The following is a 23,130-nucleotide window of genomic DNA, read 5'->3' as shown; positions in this document are numbered from 1 at the left end:
CTTACTCCTCATTTCTTACACCCAAATCCCCCCTCATCTCTTCCCCCTAGCTCTGATCTGTCACTCGAGGTAATGTGGAGTTTCTGGGAGTGGCTGCCGCTGGCTGGTGGGTGGAATAGTAGAAAGGAGAGGGGGGCTGATGAGGTGGGGGCTAAGGAGTCTTTCCAGACTCTTGGAGCCTCTCTAGTCCAGGCCAAACAAAGTGAAAGAGAGGTCTCCCCATTCACCACAGTTTCACAAATCTGAGGAGGTCAGAGCACCTGGCAGAAGTCAACAAATCATGCAAACACACACTTTGGTAAACTAGCTGCACACAGAGCTCAGAGAACAACACAGTGTTCTAAAAAGAGTTAGCTTTAGTATCAAACTCACACACCAACTCACTCTTGCAGTTAGGGCTTGGTAGCAGTACTTGACTAAATCAAAGTGATGGCAAATAGCATCACAACAATGCCAACCAAATTATTAAAGCAGTCAATACTTACCCAGTACTTGTAATACAAAGTTTACAAGTACAAGAGTTACAAAGTTTTGGTTCTCTTCAACAAATAGCAGCCTCTTGGTTTTCTCATTCACTCCACTTTTTGTGTGTAAAAACAAAATATTTGGAAAAATGTAGATTGTCAGTAAAAATAAGCAGCCAAGCTCCTTATTGTTATGGTGGTCTAACTGAAGTTGTCATGCCGATCAAACATGACTTTTAAAATGCAGAATTTATGAGGTTAAATGCTATTATAATTTTTTTTTTTTAAACTGTAGCATTACTGTCAGGAGAGCAGAGGGTAATGGTTTGGACCAGTATAATGTGTGTAAAGCTTCCAGTTTCATGATTGATATTCAAAAGAAAAATATTTGTTCAGTGTCAGTGTCTCTTCAAAAAACTTGTATTCAGTTTAGTGTTGAACAATATCCCGTGTTACATACAGCAATACTACGTTGCACTGTCTTGAGAGCCTCACTATAGCTGCTTGTTATGTGTTAATGCAGTGCGTAGTCTTTGACAACCTGAATCCTCTGTATTTTTGAGATGTTTCATTTTTAACAATACATTTATTATTTGTTATCTTTAATTACACTAAATTGTTCTAAAAGCACTGCGGGTAAAGGATGAAAAATGAAAGTAGTTAAGAGAGGAGCAGTGGTGGTTGGTGGAAAAGCGGAAAGAGTGCAGTTAAGGGAAACATGTCAGGGCTTTATGGTAACAGGTGGAGAGTAACAGGCCCCGGGCTCCTTATATCTCTATCAACGCTCAGCACACATTCCTCCATGACAAACCAGGCATTAGAACAGATGGAGAGATAGAAAGAGAAAGAGATGTAGAGAGATATATGTTGTGTAGGAGTTGATGAAAAGGATCCACTGCAGAACAAAAGTTTTTCATTAGTTTCTTCACCTCGCACGACTTAGTCACTGTAGTTTAAGAGCTTAAACTCACACGATCTTTACATTTAGGCTTTAGGTCATGTTGAAAATGTTCTCAAGCGGTAGGATCAGGATAAGATTTAGTGGTCAAACAGTCGTAAGGGAAAGGAGGAGCAGCAAAAGTAGGTGAAAAGAAGAGTAAGCGGGAGACAGGAAAAAGAGAGGGAGAGATATATAGTGGGAGGAAAGAGGTGATGAGAGAGCCCCTTCTCAGCAGCAGTCGTGCGTAGAGCCAGCACTGACGTGTGTTTGTATGCTGCCATGCATGGCTGCATGCACACATGCACACGCACACACAAACAGTCACACAACAGACCAAAGCACCAGGACACTTGGGTCTCGGCTTCTTACTCCATAAGTGAGTTTCAAGGCATGACTGGCAATCGTTTGAACATCTTGTGACATCCATCCGTCTCCCCTTTCCTTATCGTTCCCACCCTGTCGGATTGGGACAGAGGTCTTTATGGGGCCATTCACGCAAGTTCACAATTAAAAATGAAAGTAAAACTGAACAGCAGAAGATACGTTTGATTGAACTTTACTTATGCTTAATAAAGTTATATTTTCTTTACATGTGTGTTTTTTTTAATAAGTTTAATAAATTAGGAAGACTTACAGACAACAGGAACAAACAGGAACTTGACGTCCAATGTTGCAAGCTCACCTTTCTCATTTTCCTGCAGAGATAGTGCTCCATATAAACCCAAGTAAATATGAATTCATTATTAATCTATTACTGAAAACTTTATTCTCTGTATATGTTGAAATGTATGCTTGCTTGTAGACAGATTTTAATTTTTTGTGTTCATGTTCATGTTCATGTTCAGCTGCCGTAATTAAAAGACATTAATCAACTGAAAGTAGACCAGTTGAACCAACTGTCTCCAATTTCCCTATAATGAGTACAACATTACAGGAAATGTTTTTGAAATTGTCAGGAATGTATTTGGAAATTACAGTCATTCACCTTTTTCTAATCCCAGAGATCATAAAATCATGGTTAACTTTCTATTGTTCATCTATGATTGAACATGAATGTAGAAAGCAGGTAGAAAAATGCTGTAAAATATTCAGCAGTTGCTTCTTATCCTTTGTTGCATCTTTCAAAACAGCTTATTTCTCTATAGTCAAATTTCTCTCTAAGTATAGATTTGGTTGTGAACAATATCATGAACATCCAGCTTGTTTCAGTGAGCGTTTGAAAGGTCGGCGTTTAGATGTCTGTTTTTCTTGTGGAGCAGAGAGAGAAACAGAGAGTGACTGAAGTGAGGATAAAAGAGGTAACGTTTTGATGTGGTAATTTCAGAGCACTAATGAGGGAGATTGAGGAAACATGAGGCAGACCAGATGAGAGAGAAAGAAACCACAGGCGAGAGAAGCCCTTCACGCCCTCAACGAGCTGAGACCTACATCCATGTTACCATGTCTGCTCTGTTAATGCCTTCTTCTCTCATGAGTTTAAACACTATATCAGAATGGGTCTTTAGAGAAGCGTAGATATGTACGAACCTGGAAGAAAACATATTTTAGTTTACATTTAGAAAGCTCATGTGTCAGGGATCTAGCATTAACTTCAATTAATTCTATTAATTTTGACAGTAGATGTACTTTCAATACATATACTGTGGAGTGATGAAGGTGCGCCATACACAGAAAGCCGTCCTTTCTCTTTCTCTTCTGATTCGATGCCAACTCGCCCTCGGGGTCTCCGTGTGTATGTGTATGTTATTCTACAAGGGTGTGTGTGAGTGTGTGGGCAAGCTGCACAGCACGCACCCTTCTGGTTTACCACGCCAGATTCCCTCAGGTGCCAGCGGCAAGAGGTGCTCACACACACACACACACACACACCAGTAAACAGATAAACAGCTACATGCAATTATACACATGCACGTTATTCCATGCATTTGTGTGTGTATAAGTGTATAGCAGTGTGTGGGTGGAGGATATTATCTCTGACTGACATCAGGCTATACAACCCTAATTCTGTTCTTGGATTCCTGATAGTTTGAGGTGTGAACTTTAAGTGTGTAAATTGTGTTTAACTGCTAAGTCATTGTGAAAGTGATCATTTCATCTTTGTAGTTATGACGTGCACTGATACTAATCAGTGTTTTGTCCCCAGTCATTTCTTTGGCGTCCCATCTGAAAAGAATCCCACTTCTATGTGCAAAGCCAAAATATATTTAGAAATCATTTCATTACTTGTTGGCCAGAACAAATATATATTATTAACTCAGAACACTTTTGACAGAAAGATATACATAATTTAGTTGTTATGGAAAATGTCAATATCTAATTTGCTGTTATTTTAATAGCAGTAAATTGCAGTGGTGGAAAGTAACTACGTACCTTTACTCAAGTAACAGTTTGAGCTACTTGCACTTTACTTGACTATTTCCACTATTTATACTTTACTGCACTTTTAAGGGAAATTTTGTGTGCAGTCCCACATTTGTTTGTAGCTATAGTTACTAGTTACTTTCCAGATTAATTTTTTTCATAAAAAACATATCATTGTATAAAATATGATGCACTATATTAAGCAGTTAAAAATTGCTGCAGCTTGACAAACTGCAGCATTCAATTGCTACTTACTGAATATGTCAGTGCATCAACAACAACCATAATATCCAATAGTATAATATACATGATAATATAAACCTCGAAAAGGGACTTTTCTACATAAAGACAACTTTTAGATTTGATACTAAGTAAGAATTTAAATATAGGACTTCTATTTGTAATAAAATATCTGTATTTTAATGGTATAGCTACTTTTACTCAAGCAAAGAATGTGAGTACTTCTTCCACCACTAGTACATTGACACAGTTTTATTGATTTTAATAGACTGGATAATGATTTGTATTGAAAAATTATTTACTTTTTTTTTTTTATAAATTTGTTTTTGCTCTTTTCTGTTCTTCTTCAATTCTTGAATTAATACTGTAATTAGGGAGTTTTATATGTATTAAGAAGGTCTTGTGTAGCATATTTTGCTGTGTTACTGAGAGTTCAATTGTACTGATTAAATAACAAAACTTTACAAATGCATTTGAAGAACTGACACTATCTGTACAATTCTAAATTTAAGAAATAACTAGGTATCGGTTTGTATTTTTTTCTGTTTAAATGCTAAATATACTGAAATTTTAAATCTTATAATTTCTCCACTCTTGTTTGGCTGAAAAACATCTTTCTTTTTTTATGAACTTCCCTTAAACCCACCTCCCCTCAGGAGTTTTGGCCACAACAGTAAAGCAATTACACCTATGATCCCCCCAAAAATAAAAAAACCACAACCTGTGTATGACATGGAAATGGAGAGAGAGAGAGTGGAAAATGATACTGAAACACTATTGACATTTTTAAGCAGAGTTCCAGTCGTTACCAAACCTTTCACACCTCTGGGATCCCCAGTCTCACTCTTTTATCCTGCACGATAATGAGATTCAAACGACTCCTGCCTCGGATTGTCTTGCAAAGTGGTCTCTTCACTGCACACACTCATACACATGCAAGCCAGTTTCTCTCCGGCCTGGGAAGAGTTAATGATCCTACACCTGTCCTATCTGACACCTGTTTCAGCCCTCTCAGCCAATCAGAAGAGAGAGGGAAACGCTCTGCTGGCATGAAATAAATCTGGGCCCCGCTCAGAGAGAATCACAACACTTGACTCATCTGTGTGTCACTGCTCCTCTCTGCTAGACTTACACAGAGAGAGAAACACATACAAACAGCGAAGAGTTGAAATTAAAGGAACCTATTCCGGCTGACTTGGACTGGAGACATGACCAAAGAGACTGAGTAAGTTCTGTCAGGATATTTTCTTCTGTTTTGGTGTAAAATTGAGCTTCATCAAGATTTTTTTTTCTCCAAAATGTGACTTTTATCCACTAAGATAAAACGTTTTGGCTTGGACTTTGTGTAATACAGTAAGTGGTTCATTTTAGATTGCAGGCTGGGGGACAGAAGCCCCCCTTCTTCCTATTTGCAATGAGACCCCCATGTGAAAGAACCCTGTTTTCAGAGAGGGGTGTTTTGGAGGGGAAATTGATATGGATAGATTTAACACACACACACACACACACAAACACACAGAAAGTCGGGTCTATGGTTGTAGAGGGTCTGTTTTCGGGTTGTGTAGTCACTAACCTAGGGGCCACAGAGCACAAAAGGAAACCGGGAAATAAGAATCTCCTCTTGAGGTGTTGGACAGAGACAGAGGGCAATGACAGCATGTAATGCATTGAATTACATAATGGAGAAACCTTAGACAGGACCCCCCCCCCCAGCCCTCCTTTTCTGTTTCTGTGTAAAAGCATCTGCACTCGGCTGATGGAGTATGAGAGGTGGAGACAGGTGCATCTTAGCAGGCATCTGAGTTTCGTTTTATTTTTTCTCAGCATTTAATGTAGCAGAAAAATCAAGGAAACAGACATGAAAAGTTGTTGAAATGTACAGAATTCCAGGGAATTTCCAGGTGTTAAAATGCTTCTTCATTAATCCTTGTGAGAAGTGCTTGGATTTCTTCTTAAGCTTTGGTTCTGCTGTGGTTGAAACACACCTGTGGTCTGTTTCTCCTGTCAGCACATTTGATTGGCTGTTTATCCAGAGTAAACTGTGGCTGTTTGTTCATTTGCTTCTTCAGACAAACTCCAAAGAGGGGCTTATCCTGGTAGGCAGGATATTTACAATCCAATGTCACCGCGAGTCTTCCCAAACAAATCCAGTCCTCGGAATCCCTGGTTTTATTTTATTTTTTGCAAGTGATACGGAAAATCAGAGCTCACCTCAGTGACGGTTGTGGGTTTCTATTTACTTAGTAAGAAAATCTTGTCATCTCTTTTGAGATCCAATCAAATAAGAGGGTTAATACAGGATTCAAGAATGCAGATTGTTGGGGTTTTTTTTCACAGCACTGGAAACCACAAACACTAGATGTGTGATTGTGTATGTGTTGTGTGTGGAGGTGGAGGGGGTGAGGGGATGGGGGGGTGTTTGTGGGTGGCCCTTGGTTTTTTAAACCTTTTTGACACCACTGCTTCTAAGCAATGTTACTCAGCTCTGTGGTTTTGCAATCGAAACCCTTCATGCTCAGAGGCAAGTATGTGCAGTGCCCCGAGGCTCAGCCACTGCTGGTAAACTCCAGCTTACTATCCCTCTGTCAAACCCTGTGTGTCAAATGCATGAACAGACTTTTTTTTTATCACATAAATACATTTATTTCCCTCATTGGACCACTGCAGAATTTTACATCCATACTTATCTGTGTGAAAATGTTTACACGTCAAACTGTCAATCTAACCAATTGCTCTCAAATCTTTTACCCTTTGTGTAGGACTCTGGGACTGGTCTTTCAGAGTGAGAATTTCAACTATAACCGCTACACAAACTACATCATGGACTCCTGGTCCTACCTGGACAACCCTGTCCCCGAGCAGAACCACTCCAAATCCAGACTCCACCCCGGAGACGACCTGGCAGCCTTAACCATGCTTTATGAACAGTGCAAGGTAGATCATTTTGAATCAATACCAAAACCCCCCTCCAAAAAACCCAATTAAATCTTGACTTAAAGGTTACATTCTAATCTCTTCAATTTGAACACTTTTTAAATTTGTTTTTATTTTTCCAGAACCAGAAAGAGCAGAAGATTGCTGCCTGCAACCGCAACATCTGCAAACCACCAGAGAGGTAAGAGCTCAAAAACTCAAAAGTGGGATTTTTACAACATAGATGCCAAATTTATTAGAGAATACAGAAAGAGAAAGGTAGGGCTTTGTGAGGTCAGAAGCAGGTGAGTGGGTAATCCTCAAATCAAACAGTCAGAGGGGATTATTGTCTGCCTCTCCAGTCTTTCTATCATCATCTCTGCCTTTCTTAAGGTGTTTCACAACTAGTGGACAGACAGTTGTTTTTCCTCCTTGAGCTCCCTATTCCTTCTTTTTGTTAGGTGGGTGAGAAATGGTCATTGTTGGGGCGCCGTGTTGTTCCCTCAAACACAGAGAAACTCAAACACAGAGAAGAAAAAAAGCTGGATTAAGATACAAATAGTACCCACCCAGATGAGTTCACTTTGCAGTAGCTGTGTGTGCTAAAGGACACAAGACAGTTGAAGTGCCCTTACTGATTGTTGTATTTGCACAGGCTGGATAGATATGGCAGTCTGCAGGCTTCTATACCACAGTCACTTTCAGGTTGTTTGTTTCTTTGCTTTGTTGATACCTGGGTGGAGTATTACCGAGCAAACGGACCTGACTGAAGTGGTTTAGCTGTTGTAATTAATTCACTTTCTCTTTCCCTCTCACTTCCTCTATTCCCTCTTTTCCCCCACCATGTCAGGACTCAAACCAACGCCAATGATCTTGTTTCACTGGAGACGTCCGCCAACGTCATGAAGATCCTCTCTGAGAGCATTCCCACCAGCCACCCCCAGGAAATTTTGGGAACCAAGCACAACACCCCCCTGCCCATCTCCACTCCCAGCAACTCAGACACCTACGCCACCTTGACCAGCGTGGTGGCAGACACTTACGACAAGCAGGAGCTCAACATCATCTTTGACTCTTTGCTGCAGAAGTGGCCAGAGACCGGGGCTTTCCCTGACCCTAGCACCGAGGTAAGCCTCATTATTTGAAAGCTGAGCCATGTTTTCCTGTGCAGCTAGTTTTCTGTTTGGCATTTCCGTCTCTACACCTTCCCTTCTTTCCTTTTATTAACACCTGTCCTTATGTTTTGTGTGGATGTCAGACTCTTCCCTACAGTGACCCCTTCCCTGAAGAGCAGTCCAGCCCTGTCTACTCAGGCTCCTACACCGGCTCCCCAACGGAGAGATACAGGAGTGACTTTCAGTTTTCCCTTGGAGCTCCCTCAGCGACCCCTTACAAATCCAGCGAGGTGCCCATGGTCTACCTGAACAAGGGGCAGTTTTACCCTATCACTCTCCAGGGAGTGGACAGCAGTGCTTGCCTAACCAGCACCAAAGTCAAGGTGAGACATCATCAGGAACAAAAGGACTGTATGGAGTACAGCCTCGTTTTTATGTTGGAAATTATTCTTGCTTTGTTTTTCCTGCATGTGACTGAGTTTATCTTTAATAGGCATGTAAATAATTTGTGACTACTGTTTAAAGTGGCATCCCTCCCTAAAGGCTTTATTCACGAGCTTGTGAATACATAAATTTTTTGCGTGCCACCAAGCCAACCCTTCCCATATATCTGTCCCTCCCTTGGAGCCAGCTCCTTGGTGACTAATTCCCTGCTGACACTTTGCACACTGGGCTGATACCATTAAAACGACAGTGTCCTGCCCTGTATAATTTATTCTTATGGTGGTGTAATAAGGCCATGAGTGCAGCAGAGCTCAGCCCAGCTCCGTTTGTCTGATCTGACATATGCCAAGTGAAAAAAAACGAGGTGTGGTGTGGTTTGAACACATAGGTGACAACCCGTTTCTTTGTCTAGCGAATCAGAGGATAAGAATATACACAAACACACACCAACTCACTGCAAATAACTGATGACAATGTGAGTAGAAAGGGGGGATTTGGAGTGATGAATGAAACATGATGGCTTATAAACGAGAGTCAGTCATTCTTAGAAAATGGAGGCAGCTGCGAAGAATCACATTTAGTCAGACAAATGTATCTAATTCTCTTCTTCTCTGCTTTCCTGACACTTTTCTTTCTCCTTTTCTCTTTCTTCCTCCACTTCAGACAGTCGTGATGGCTGTGTTTGAGAATGACAAAAGCCCAGAAATGCAGCTCCGTCTTTGGAATCACTGGCATGCCCGCCAGCCAACTGTCAAGCAGAGGGTCATTGACATCGGTATGTTCTCCACACATGAAGATACACATGCAAAGTCACTGCGCACCTGTATACGTACACCAAATACACAACAGCAAAAGTCCCCTTGTCTTCTATCGTGTGTTGCGTAAAAGAATTAACCCGTGATTCTTATCTGATCACACAACTGGAGAGAATTTTCTACAAATGATCATGAAGGAAGATTAAAAATGTCTTTGTTTCCTTTCATAGCGGACTACAAGGAAGTGTTCAGCGGCATTAGCAACATAGAGGAGGTGGCCTTCAATGCGCTCTCCTTTATTTGGAACCCCAGTGAGGAGGCCAAGGTAAAAACACACTCTTTCACCCACATCAAACCCGGATGCATAGATATTATTATGTAACGTAAGGACATTTCTCTGAAGAGCGAATGAACAGAACAGGTGGAAGATTTAGAGGAAAGCAGAGGAAAGATTAAAAAAAAAAAGGTTGCGAGAGAAGGAGTGGCTGAGGAGGGAGGGGGAGGAATCCCAGAAATGTGTTTGGCCCTGAGGCTCCTGTCACCACAGCAGGCAAGAGCCGCGGCGGCTAATATGCGCTTCTCTGTGGCCCAAAGGTGCTGGGGTGGGGCCACGAAACCTGCTACAGGTGGAGAGAAGCAGAAAGAAAGGAATGACTGAGTGCTGACATGATTAAAAAGAAAATATGAGAAATAAATAACTGTTTACATGGCAGAGAAAAGACAGCAAGGTATTCTCAATTGCTACACCACGAAGCAATCAGTATCTATTTTCAAAGAGTTTCCAAACATGCCATCATGTCATGAATGTCATTGGCTTCTTAATTTGTTTTCATTGGCATACGTTACTTTCCTGTATATGCTTCGAGTCTGTCATTATGTCTCTACTGGGACACGTGTACAATGAAGGAATGATGTGAACAAAGGCTGTCAACGGTCAAAAACTTGACGCCAACATGATGTACTTAAAAATATGTGCTCCTCTTCTTCTGCAGGTGTACATTGGCATCAACTCTCTGAGCACAGATTTCTCCTCGCAGAAGGGAGTGAAAGGCCTGCCTCTAAACATCCAGATCGACACTTACGACTACAGCTCGGGAACTAACCATCTCATACACAGAGCTGCTTGCCAGGTCAAGATTTTCTGTGATAAGGTACGTCGCCGGTGTCATTTCACTCCACTCCACTCACTTTTGTTGTCACACTAATATAATCCGGCATGCAATGGAGTCATTTTTGCAACTGTGTGATTGTGTGCGTTGTTGCCCTCAGGGTGCAGAGAGGAAGATGCGTGATGAGGAGAGGAAGAGATCCAAGAGGAGGGGACAAAAAAACACTAATGATGCTAACAGTGAGTGTTGCGAATAAGCGCTGCATCTTTGTGAAATTACACAACACACATAGATTATACAAGAACAGATCGTTCTGACATTATGCACCTTCCTGCTTTATTTCCAGCCAACAAGGGTTTAGTGAGCAGCTCCATGGGCAGTGACTGTACCTTCTTCCAGACCCTGGATGATCACATCACCCAGCCAGTTCTCTTTATTCCAGAGACACATCTCTCCAGCTTACAGCGCATGGTAGGTCACACTTTTACTATTTTATTATTGTGCATATTTCACCTCTCTCCTTCTCCTCTCCTCTCCTCCTTCCCTTCTCCTCCCCTCTCCTTCTCTTCTCTCCTCTTTCCCTGTGTTGATTGAGTCATGTTCCTGACCCTGGTATCCCCACAGGCAATAGGACAGGCATGAGAGAGGCAGGGAAAAAACTGTGGGAAAGTATGTAGTGGGAAAAATGGGTTGGGAAGGGGAGGGGATCAGTGAAAGTGATGTGAAACACCACCTTGAGATCAGATGAGCTAATTGGAGCCGAAACCAGGCACAAGTACAAGGAGCTACAGCTGCTGACACTGAGATTAAGCTATGGGGGCTTACACAATACACACACACACACACACACACACGCACACACCTGGCACATCAGCACTCAGACACAGACACCTGACATATGCACCACCCTCATCTTCTTTCACCTTTTTACTCACACACACATACACACTTGCAAAAACAGTGAGGAGAGAGTACTGTTCAGACAGGCCAATTTTCCCACACTGTGGAGTCTAGAAGGTTATGTGTGAGTGTGTGTGTGTATGTGTGTGGAGAGGGGAAAAGACAATACAAAAAGAAACCGTACGTCTGAAAGATGTTATTTCTGTTCAGACTTAATATAATAACTTTATTTATATAGCACTTTTCAAAACACAGTAACAACGTGCTTTACAATAAAAAGAGAACAAATAATTTAGATTTAGATGCAAATTAGATGCAACAAAAAATGTCCTACAGTGACTGAAACTCTTAAGAGGAGAATATACCAAAACATCAATTTGAAATGACTTTATAATAAAATACCAGACAGTCTGCTATGAATGGTTAAGGTGGAAAACACCTTTGATTGGCCAGAATGATAAAGTCTAGTATGGTCCTATCTGTGTCTCTCCATCAGTGTCCATGCTTATGTGGCTCTGTTAGAGGTTATGGGAAATGCAGCCTTAAAGTAATGATAACATTCCTTTTTGAGGGTGTTACGCACAGACAGTCGGTTGCGAGAAGGGGGACATTAAGCAATGCCTTTATCTGTTGAGCTGTGTCTAATCAGATCTCTACTCTCCTCTCTGTTTTCGTCTGTCTCTCTAGGCCACTCCTATGGAGGACATCGAAAGGTAAGTGTCGATTTTCTAAAGCGGCATAAACAGCCGTCCATCGCAGTTTGATATTTCCAAATTGACACATAGTGGCTGTTTTAGGCTAAATGTTTCTGTTCTGTTTCGTGTTGCCAGGAATTCTCTCAAGAGGTTGTATCCAGACAGAGATCAGAACAGCTCTCCACCCAGCAAGCAACCCCGCAGAGATGACTCACAGAGAAGTAAACAAAACATTTTGTTTCTAATATATATATATATATACATATATATATATATAAAAAGTTGCCATCAGTAACACCATTATGAGCAAATGAGCATTTGTCAAGTTTTTGATGCTAAACGTTTTTTTTTCTCCTTTGCTTGCTCTCCAAAAGTTCTGCTGTACGTGAGGACAGGCGCTGAAGAGGTCTTTGATGCGCTCATGCTCAGCTCGCCAACACTGTCAGGCCTACGGGAAGCTGTAAGTATCACACGATCACTTCAAAAACGATAATTCCTTTTTTATCTGACCTGATTTCTGAGGTGGAGATAAACAGCACCACCACTTCGTCTCTGTCGTTACTTTCCAACAACAACACGTAATCGTGTCACGCATCATGCTCACATACCTTTAACTGAACTGTATGTCGCAAGTGTATCATCTGTCTTTAAGCAGGAGATCTAATGCTAAACTGTCATCTCATATTCCTTTCCTTTCTCAGATTTCAGAGAAGTATGGTATGCAAGAAGACACCATTGGGAAAATCTACAAAAAATGCAAAAGAGGGTGAGTATCTTATTGTTTCTTTGGTATGCTTAATTCTCTATTATTATGCAATGGGCTTTACACACAAGTTGGATTAAGAGAGTTCATTTGACACAAACGATGTGCATAAATCCACGGTTTAGTTTGTGATTTAATCTCATCCTCCTTTAAGGAAGCTCATGTTGACAGACCGGGTAGGTCAGTTAGTTGGCTCGGTCTACTGGAATGTGTTAATGGCTGCTCCTCCAATAGAAAGACATACGACTGAGGGAGGATGAAAAGATTTCAAAAGTCCTGCAGATGAGTCATCGGCTCATCTGTTGTACTTTATTGTTGCTGTACTTTATTTATGCTTTCATAACCTAATCTAATCAAAACATCAGTCAGTTGTGTTGAAAGAGATGTGTCGATATGTTGTATAGGTCGTTTGTCAAGTTTTTTTTTTTTAAACTGTCGCATGTCCGATTCGCCTCAGTTAAACGTTGAGAAAGGTCAAGTGAGTTCTCCTGTGCTGAATCACCGTTGGGTGCTCCACCAAAAAAAGAATTTTATGTGTTCCTCAAAAAAATTGCAATGAAAATGTCTCCTGCTTTCTTCACCTTAGTGATGATTCACAAAGATATACTTGTAAGGTAATTATTATCATAGCCAGGGAGCATTTACACCTAGCCAGCTTTGAAAAGGCCTTTATTTCATATACAAAAAAAATCTAATGCATCTACTGTATCTTACGCAGTTAATGGCTTTCTAAGTGAGTCTGGGTCACATTCTGTACAATAACAGAGAAGATCAGAAGGCATTTCTTGAAATGTTAGTGCGACCTTCCTGACAAAAGCTGAAACACCTTTGGGCGATTTTCCTGCTGCTTGCTGGCAGCTATCACTGCAGGGGGAGCAGCTAAGCTAACAGGTTGGGTTACATTCTCCCCTGCAGTTCCCTCCCTCCTCGTTCGCTCTTGTCTTCAATCAGCCCTGTCCCTGCAGGCAGAAAGCATGAGCCGCTGGTTAGTTCAGTCATTAAAACCTTAAAGACTTAAAGGTTTGTGTTTAGGCAAGGGTGGGGAGGAGGAGGAAGTGAGTGACCTGATTTACTACCCCTACTGATGCAGGAGATATACCGCCACTGTGTTTTTTTTCAACCGAGAAGCGTCTTCCAAACAAGTGGCATGCTGCGCTTAACCCAAACAAGAAACCTGTTTATGTCACACTAGAGTGAAAAGTAGCGCACACCACATTTTTAAGCCAATTTGCAAGTCCCAGTTTTGCACCTTTTATTGAAGACAATCTAACATGTGGTAAAACACTTGTGCCACCGGAGTAACCCTTTTTGTGTTTGCTTGTGTCTCCCTTCAGGATCTTCGTCAACATGGATGACAACATCATTGAACACTACACCAACCAGTCAGCTTTCCTCATTGAGATGTCCGAAGTGGTCGCCGGTCAGTTCCAGGTCACCCTCATTGAAGTATGAAAACAAGTCAGCCACCCGTTCCACTGATGGATGAAACAACTCACAGCTGCCATTTTAAACCATCTCTAAAAGCACTGCCCACTCAGAGACAATGTAAGCTGTGGACTGCTGAAAACCATTAAGAGAACCGGACTGAACTGGGATTTCAGATGAAAATGTCAAATCGTTTCTAGATTTTGTAAATACTACTCACCCCAGTTCTTATGATCTTGTTATTTGAATTTAATATTGTAACGTAAGAGCAATTATGAGGAATAACCTGTATATAAATAATGTAAATAGATTTTAATATGACAGTGTTTTATGAGCTAGCCATGTGCATGTGGCAATCCATTTTTCCACAAATTGCTATGTATTTCAATTTTTTACAGAGTTCTGTACATGAATTGTGTACAGTGTATTTTCAGCATTTTCAGAGGTTGCTATTCTTGCTGCTTTCAATGTACTCATCATTTCTTCCATAAGAGCCAATGGTGCGTTTTCTTACCCACAACCTGCAAACAATGTTTTTCACTGCCAAAAGTGTCTTCCTGTAGGTTCCTGTTAGTTTCACATATTCAGAACCTCATGTCACACATTTCGCCCCGTAAAACCATGCAGAGTTAGTATTGGCCATCATTTAGCCCAAAGCTGTGGACATTTCTTGACTGTATGGTGTAACCACAGAGTTTTCCTGGAAACAGTTCAACCCCCCCCCCCAGACCCCCTGATGCCTGCCAGAGGACTTTCATGGTGTGCATGGTGTATGTGTGTGTGTAAAAAGTTGTAGGATTTTTTTTTTTCCTTATACGTTACGCATCATTTCAAAGCGAACATGTATCCCAGTAATATTTCATGATTATACCATGGCAATTCTGGTTGTATTAGTCAAATCTTGTCCTTTTTGTAAGAAAATAAAGAAAATGCATAGTAAGTTTTGTGTCTTCCAGTTATTACGCTCAGAGATCTGATTGAAAAGCCAGCTATTCACAGCTCTGCCAAGATTAACAAACTAAAGATAAGTATGAAAGATGATTCCCATGTGTGTATACATGTGTGTGCCTGTGTTTTTCTTTTGAGGTGAAGTGCATATTGGAAATGTAAAAACAGATGATTGCTCTATTAGCTCTCTTAACAGATCAAACAAAATCAAGGATCCCATCTGCTTAAGAGAGGTCCAGCCCTAATTTATGTGTTTTTCGTGGGTGTTCAGGGAAAAGGGTCACATGCAAATGGTCACACAAACAAAAAACAAATTACAATTATTGTTTTCTAGCAGCTCCATGTTCTCCAAAATAGGCATCACACACGAGCTGGAGTGTTGGCATATGCTTAAGAGCTCACCGCTTCTCCCTATTTGGTGACACCGACATGGAAAAGAAGGGAGGCACTCTGTCCTGGATATAACACAGACGTCCTTCAGCAAGTCAAAGACAGAGGGATTCACAAACACAGACACACAGAAAGTGAGGTGAGAGAGAAGCAGAGGAGCAGACGGAGGGAGAGGCAGCGAGGCAGGCAGGAAAACAAGGGGGCAGACACAAGGACGGAGACATGAAAACAGAGGCAGAGACAGGTGGGGAGACTGTTGAAGCGAGGATAGATGAGAGGGAACAGAGAGCAAGGATAATGAAGAGGTGGTTGCACCATCTGCTGCCAAAGAGAGAAACATGTTAGCAATTCAGACGAGAGCAGGGAGGCAGCCAGCGATCTGCAGTAAGATACCCACAACCCCTCCTGAATGGTAAGTGACAGTGACTTTCATAGACTGTGTCTCTGTGTGTGTTTACGTCCGCTCAAAATGTGCCTGCATGAGAGAAACTGTGTGTATGTGAGCTATTAATAACCTACTGTATGTTCATCATTTTGCATTCATGACGAGCCTCTTCAATGATCTCTGCATATAATTTCCTCTTGGTATTTCTGCATCGAAACAAATCCAGCATCTTGTGAAGTCACTGTGTTTAAATCATTGCACATATCACAGAGCACTTGTTTTGCTATCACTTCAATTCATTTTTTTGAGGAAGCACCGAAAAATTCTGATCTACCCTGTGCATCTCTAATTTTGGCTCCTAAAAATTACAAAAGGAAAATTGTAACAAGTGGTAACAAAAGTGATACCTGTTCACAAAAACACACAGGATATCTTAAACCTTGAGGTGGAGGCTGGAGGTGATACTTTTTATAATGAAGCTGATTGTCAGTCCCATTTAATTCACTCCTAATTCAGAGAAGTGAATGATGTCTTGACAGCAGAGTCTCAGATCAGTGCGTCTGTCATCTTCTTTCATCTTCCGTCATGTCAAAAGGGTCAAAACAGACTAATGGCTGAACAGGAAATACTGCCACATTTATAATCATACCCACAGTGTAAGCATAACATTTCTTCAGACATGATGACAGATGACAACACATGTGTTTATGGAAATATACTCCCATGCCAGTATTGTAGGCTGATACCGGCTCAGTCGTCTTTGATCCTTTGAAAAATTGAAATTTCCCATCACTGTCATTAAAGTGATTGGTCGGTCTTCTCGAGTTAAATGTCATCAAAGCTCCACTTACATTTTCAGGAGCGAAATCTTTCATCTTTCATTAATCAGGTCAAATTTACAGCTAACACAGGCTGAATATCCTCTGCAGTACTTCATACTGCACTGTGACTCTTATAGTGCAGCAATACTGCAGTAAAAGAAACACTAAACAAGATTTTCACAATCAACCACATACGTAACCACATGTTTACAAAAACATTCCTGCTAGGTTCTTTGTTACGCAGTATGTCCGGTCAGGGGTTACTCATATGTTTTCACAAATTTGTAACACTTCAAAGCTTCAAATATGTGAATTTTTTTTGGAAAGCATGTTTAAACTTCTCCAGTCATTATATCTCAGATATTTGTCTTCAGTTGGTAGCAGGTAATGTGCATAAAACTGTTCATGGTAAGTAGAACTCCAGATATATATATATATTTTTTTTTACAATTTTAGTATTAAATCATAACCAAAAATTACAGAAACCTAAATAACATTCATCATTTGCTTCATATTTGCTCATCACATTGTTTTTATTTAGAAAGTAGGTTTGGGAGGAAAATAGTGTAAAAATGAAAATCTGTAATGGCTGTGTACCAAAAAAAAAAAAAGAGCATGGGTGATTTTCCACATTAAAACAAGGAAGCCATATCATATTATCACCATTGTGAATGTTTTGTTTAGAAGAGATGTGTGCTGATTGTGACTACTTGTGTTTGTGCGTGTCTGTGTGACTCACAGTGACTCTTCCAGTTGTCTTGTCCCTCGTCCCTGAGGGCATTGTTTCCTCAGACTCAGACACTGTAGATGGACTCACTCTGCATTCAGACATTAGCCTGATATAATTACTAACTGAACTGAATTCTTCCAAGGTCATAGCTGACCATCTATCGTCAGGCTTTGAGAAAACAACACAACACACCCTCTTGCACACACACACACACACACGCACACATTCACGGCTGAACTCAAGTGCGTCAACATTTGAGTACAGACAGCAATCAGGACTTGTATAGAGAGAAGTCTAACTAGGTTTTGTGATAAATAAAGCCACACACACACTGTCACGTTGAGACTGGCCAGGTTATCGTATCCTAGCAACAGAGACAGGCATCGACCGTTCAGTCTTTTCCTGTCCAGCACTGGAGCAGTGCAGCCAAACCTCCTTCTGCTTTCTCCGGCTGCTTGAGTGCTTCTATTTGCTCCACTTCACACTTTTGCCATTTCTCATATCTTTGTCTCTCTCTCTCCATCACTTCGATCTGACGTGTACTACCTCGCTCTCTCAATCTTCCTCTTTCACTCAGCCAGAATGAAGAGTCCTCAGCTGAAAGAGAGGAGAGTCACAATTAAGAGGTAATGGATGAACTTTTATTTGCTCTTGATTTTGCTATTAGTTGATTTATACCAATTTGTGAAGGAAAGATTTTAAGATTTAAGTTCTGTGTTTCTTTACAGGCACAGTTAGATCGTCGGTGTCTCGCCAGAGGAGACATTTGTGAGACATTTTCTTCAGTGCGAAGACTCAGAAACAACAGAAGAGATTTTTTAGACTAGATCCACACTATTCTGCAGAGTCCCACCAAGACTGTACACGATTATAAACAGTAGCAACCCTATCTGGACGAGTAGCAGCCACTTTGCACCTGGTTTGTTTTATATTTACAAGTAGTTACATGTTTTGAGAGTTTTAATCAGCACTACAAACATTTCCAGAAGAATCAGGGTTTACGATGCACACTCCAGCTTCCATGGTGATGGGGATTGTCTTTGCCCCTTTGGGATTAGTCCTTCTCTTTACTGCTGCCATCACCCCTCAGTGGAGAGAGGGACAGACACGTCTGGGGATGTCAGGGCCAGGGTCTCTTCTCCGTTCAGGAGTGAAAGGTCAAGGGATGGGCGTCAGGTCTGGGTCGGTGGAGACACTGCTCTTAGTTCGCTCTGATGGATTGTGGGAGAGCTGCCTGCAGGTGGAGCACTCAGAGCTGAAGCAGTGCTGGCCTGTGGCAGGTCCATATCAGAGAGACAAAAGGGTTCGCCTGGCGCAGGGCTTGGTGCTGACTTCTTTGTTCCTATGTGGCACCGGCATTGTTCTTGCCTGTATCGGGGTCCGCTGTTGGACTGATCTACCTCTGAGAGGTGTTGCAGCTACAGGTGGACTCCTGGTGGTGATGGCTGGGTTGCTAAGTCTGACCGCATTAGGGGTGTACACCCACAACCTTGGAAGGCTGGGGATGGAGGATCCACGTCAAGAGATCAATAACTCCAGGTTCCCCCACCTCAGGCTGCGTCCAGCCGGATCGCTCTACTTTGGGTGGCTGGGTTCATGTTTACAGGTCCTTGGAGGCAGTGCTCTGCTCTTCAGTTTCAAACGACCAAAATGCCCAACCTGTCCATCCTGCCCAGAGCTCCCAGTCTGCCCTGCTTGTCGTTCATGTCCAGAGATTAACAAGCCAGGCACAGATGTTTATGAAGTCAGCTGTTAGAATGTGAACCTTAGATTTAGACAAGATGGGTAAATATGAGCAAATTTCAACTTTAGCATTCTTAAAGTCACTTATAACTCATCCGCTACAATATTAAATCTGCCAGATAAAAATTCAGAATCAATTGATAACTGACTGAACCACAGATAATTGCTTCTACCTGATTAACAGACGTCTTACTCTAACAACAGGTATGAATATGACTGATGTAATTGCCTGAGAAATATTCTTTAAAATAGAAAGTGATGAATGATAAAGCAGACGATCGTTAGATCTCCTAAGAGCATCGTGGTTGAAAAGAGCTCAAGTTCCTGCTGCCTTTAACTGCATAAATGTAGTAAAACATGACTGAAGTGTCTCTTTGTGCTGCCTTTTACATTGTAGCCATGCGTTCGTACTGTTAGCAAAAACATGACATTTTATGTGTCCGAACAAAACTGTGAAATGTAAAATACTTGTGATAAATTATAAGAGCAGTTGTTTAGATGATGTTAGGGCTTTAAATAAGATCAGTTGTAAAAGCTTGTTTTATATTCCGTTATAGATTGAATATAAAGTTGTACTTTTTTGTTTTAAGTTAATTGTTAACAGAGAATAATGTTAGATTAATAAATATTTTAAAAAAGTGTAGTTCTTTGAAATGCAGACAACAATCTTTAAATCATTTGATGCAATCTGCTTGTAACGTTTTCTTGATTCAGTCATTGCAAGCAAAAAAAAAAAAAGACCAGTTTTAGTAGCCCTGTAAACATATTACAAATAATTTGTCATTTTTGTAGCCTGTCTGTCAGGTAAACCTTTGTATGATACCTTCACTAAGGAGCCTTCATGTAATGAATGTTATATTACTGACTTGGTAACATGAACAGTGAGAGGAAAAAGGTGTTTGGGGAGGAGGATTTACACAGATTATTGTTTATTCTTTGTAAATTCTTTGCTGATATGAAGTTGTTATTGTGTGTTCATACCTGTGGTGCATTCTGCATTAAATAAAACAAGTTTCAACAATGTACCACTGTGTGCTGCATCCTACTCCTACTGTTTTAAATGAAAGCAGATCTAGGTAGTTTTTCATTAAAGACCCTAGTGAACAGAAACCAATGACAATGATTATTTATAATTCATCAAATGCAGAATGAGTGTACACAGACATTGCTCCTGCACTCAATGTCACTGAGACTTCACACATTACACTCTATGTGTACATCTTTGCTCTCCCTATTTATACTGAGGCTTTTTATAGATCCTCTTGCACAGTATTTCAAATTCATTGTCTCCACACAAAGCTGAGAGGCAGAGAGATCACTTCAGCCAACACACAGCAGACAAGGTCGCAGCGGTTAAACCACTGAATTAGCAGAACGAGTTCCGTTATGTGAACAGCTCACGACCTGACAAGAGAGCGAACAATTCACATTCTTCAATCAGTAGAAAATATCATGCAGCACCTGACACACAGTATCTAGCAGAGTTCAGTACAGTGTACAAAGCATTTAGTGCAAATCTGAATCACTTTAGTTACATGTGACACAACAATTGTAGGCAGTAAGTGGAGTCTTGCATTGGAAGTGCAGTAAATGTAATTAGGAAAATGCATTTACGCATTAGTCACACATACTATAAGGAATTTGCTTTATTTTTCAGTAGAAGAAGAATTTCTTTGAATTTGAATGTATTTCTGCATAATTTGTGTGCAAGAGTGTGTCAGCCTTTACACAAACCTGCACCAACTCAGTGCTGTACAACTATATATTAAAACTTATAAGCCTTACACTATTTTTCAAATAATAGTTCAGACTTTGAACTCTTTATTGGAATAATTGAATCTGAAAATAAATTTGACCTTAAGTCCAAAGGTCACTGTTCAATGGCAGACAGACTCCAAAGTATATCTATTGAGTGGAGAGACATTCGTTGGCTGGCTTTAAGAGCGCTCACATGAAGAGCAATTCATGCACATACACAAAAGACATACAGGGACATACACATTTACAGACAAGTATTTTATAATCTGCTTACCCAGACATAATAGACAACCACACAGATAAAAAAAATGAAACAAAAGCATAAAATCATTGATGAGAAAGAAATAAAAAAGCACAGTAACACATCAAGATTCATCAGTCATTCCCTTTCAGTCCACTTAATAAACTATTAACCACGACAGGAACATCACGACACGTTTCAGTGATCATCACGCTCCCTTTTTATTAAGCCAACGAGTGTTACAGTGAAAAGGAGCAGAGCCTTGAGGAGTCCTTGCTTGTTTTGCTGTATTCATGGCAGACTTGAGCAACAAGGAACACTGAACCATTATATACAAGAGTTCTGAAATGAGGCACTCTGCCATATGGTTCACAAACACACACAGTTTGTGGTAAAGTAAAGTGTTCTCCACATGGGCTAACAAGACTCAAAAAACTCACAAGTGTTTCTGAAGTACATTTTATGTGCAAAATATTCAACTGTATACCTTTATTAAGGTAATGTCAATAAACAAATACATACAGTATTTATAGTAAAACTGTATTTACATATCACATTACAAGAGGCATGATTTATATTACAAACTCTCATAGAATTCTAAGAAAAATCTCTTCTAAAAATGTTTATCATTAGAGGAACAAGACAGCCTTAGAATCCCATAAATATATACTGAACTCAGATTGAGACTTGGCAAATTGTTCTTTTCTCTGTTGTAAACTTGTCAAATGTGTTGTGGAGCAAGTCTAGGTCTAAATTTGCTTGCTTTAAAAAAAAGGCAAACAAATCTGCACTGATCCATTTCACTGACATACTTGATTAAAAGAGCTGATTTAATGTCAATTTGAACTAATCGTCTCTGGTGAATGTCAGCAAGTGAGGCCCAAGTGAAATACAACTTTCTCACACTTCTTCTGTTTGTCTAATTCTGGTAAACAGAGCAACTTTGCAGGGGTGTGATCGTTCCAGCGTGGCCTTAAATGTAGAAGTAGTTCTCTGCAGCTTCTCCGCTCTCCACCATTTCACTTAGCTGTTTGTTTATTGATTCCTGCAGCGATCCCAGAGAGAGTTCTAACACTGGACTGGACTCTGTGGTCGGAGAACCCTGCGGGATCTCCAGGAGAACATCAGACAGCTCCGCGTCCACTAACTGCTCTCCATCGCTAAGGCTCAGTCTGTATGCACCTTTTGTCTCTGCGGTGGCTGTTTCCTTAGCTACCGTTTCCAAGGCAACCTTCTCAGCAGGCGTGTCTTGTGCTGCCGCGTCGTCCCCTCCTTTGGAGGCCCTGAGTCTGGCCAGTCTTTCGATTTCTTGAACTAGTTCCTCGTTGTGGTCCTTCCACTGACGGTACTTAGAGGCTGTGAGATCAGATTCCTCCAGGATCTTGTTTATCTGCTGCAGTTCTGCTTCTTTGGCCTGCAGAGAGTGACCATGCAGATATACTCAAATATGAAACTGTCTCAATTCAACTGTCAGAACAATTTACTTGAACGAAATGAAAAAAATGTGCTACAGGGGTGTCACTGTTTCATAGGTAAACTACTTCTAATACATCTACTTCTTTGTAGAATTGTCTTAAATCAAAAGACACGCTTCAAGACAATTCTTGAAACTTGACTCAAGATTTAAATCACCAACAATCACCAATAAATCACCAATGCTACATTCACTTGATTTGTGTACTAATGACTGAATGTAGCAGAGTGAAGGTGAGCCAGTATTTCAATATTTCATCACATGGCTTGTGTTTGGACATGAGACATGTGGGCGTGTGTGTGTGTTAGATCAGTCCTGATGACCTGGACTCACCTTCAGAGTGCTCTGCAGGGCCCGGAGAGTGTGCGCCTTCTCGTTGATAACAGGGTTCTTGTTACGTCGAATGAACGATTTCCTGAAGTGGTCGTGCGTAAATGGCTGTTCATGGCCGATCAGAGAAACTCCTCCTTCCTTTATGTTGTTTAACATCATACCCATCTCATCTACTGCGCCACC

At 40.8% G+C, this 23,130-nt stretch overlaps 3 protein-coding genes across 5 annotated transcripts in view; 2 read left to right on the top strand and 1 right to left on the bottom strand.

Moving 5' to 3' along the window:
- The first annotated feature begins 5,089 nt into the window (after positions 1–5,089).
- Positions 5,090–15,049, top strand: grhl3 (grainyhead-like transcription factor 3). The gene is made up of 15 exons (XM_042387966.1): positions 5,090–5,230; positions 6,765–6,939; positions 7,062–7,120; positions 7,769–8,045; positions 8,177–8,416; positions 9,141–9,252; positions 9,463–9,557; positions 10,225–10,383; positions 10,502–10,580; positions 10,688–10,812; positions 11,929–11,954; positions 12,072–12,157; positions 12,311–12,396; positions 12,638–12,702; positions 14,034–15,049. The coding sequence occupies exons 1-15, from the start codon at positions 5,214–5,216 to the stop codon at positions 14,149–14,151; spliced, it is 1,719 nt and encodes a 572-aa protein (XP_042243900.1). The 5' UTR covers positions 5,090–5,213; the 3' UTR covers positions 14,152–15,049.
- Positions 15,050–15,631: 582 nt separating this feature from the next.
- cldn23l (claudin 23-like) lies at positions 15,632–20,113 on the top strand. 2 transcript variants are annotated; one of them, XM_042388892.1, is made up of 3 exons: positions 15,632–15,874; positions 17,980–18,024; positions 18,127–20,113. In XM_042388892.1, exon 3 carries the CDS (start codon positions 18,402–18,404, stop codon positions 19,152–19,154), a length of 753 nt encoding a protein of 250 aa, XP_042244826.1. In that variant the 5' UTR covers positions 15,632–15,874; positions 17,980–18,024; positions 18,127–18,401; the 3' UTR covers positions 19,155–20,113. The 2 variants fall into 2 exon arrangements, with proteins under 2 accessions (XP_042244826.1, XP_042244825.1); XM_042388891.1 differs by having other exon boundaries at positions 17,976–18,024.
- A 1,229-nt stretch (positions 20,114–21,342) lies between these two features.
- The window catches only part of cnksr1 (connector enhancer of kinase suppressor of Ras 1), a 28,874-nt gene continuing 27,086 nt past the window's right edge, over positions 21,343–23,130 (bottom strand). For both annotated transcript variants that reach the window (XM_042387883.1, XM_042387885.1), the window contains exons 20-21: positions 22,948–23,129; positions 21,343–22,554 (exon numbers count right to left, since the gene is read on the bottom strand). In XM_042387883.1, the coding sequence (XP_042243817.1) occupies positions 22,114–22,554; positions 22,948–23,129 (623 nt within the window). In that variant the 3' untranslated portion in view covers positions 21,343–22,113. The remainder of the gene's footprint in view (positions 22,555–22,947; position 23,130) is intronic.

Source organism: Thunnus maccoyii, chromosome 16 (genome assembly GCF_910596095.1).
Source record: "Thunnus maccoyii chromosome 16, fThuMac1.1, whole genome shotgun sequence".
NCBI lineage: Eukaryota > Metazoa > Chordata > Actinopteri > Scombriformes > Scombridae > Thunnus > Thunnus maccoyii.
The sequence above is the reverse complement of the archived record's forward strand: the minus strand, read 5'-3'. Positions and strand labels throughout refer to the sequence as shown.

Coding starts and splice junctions, on each gene's coding strand:
- grhl3 (XM_042387966.1), top strand. Junction 6,940..7,061: donor TGCTTTATGAACAGTGCAAG/GTAGATCATTTT, acceptor TTATTTTTCCAG/AACCAGAAAGAGCAGAAGAT. Junction 7,121..7,768: donor ATCTGCAAACCACCAGAGAG/GTAAGAGCTCAA, acceptor CCACCATGTCAG/GACTCAAACCAACGCCAATG.
- cldn23l (XM_042388892.1), top strand. CDS start 18,402: ATGCACACTCCAGCTTCCATGGTGATGGGGATTGTCTTTGCCCCTTTG.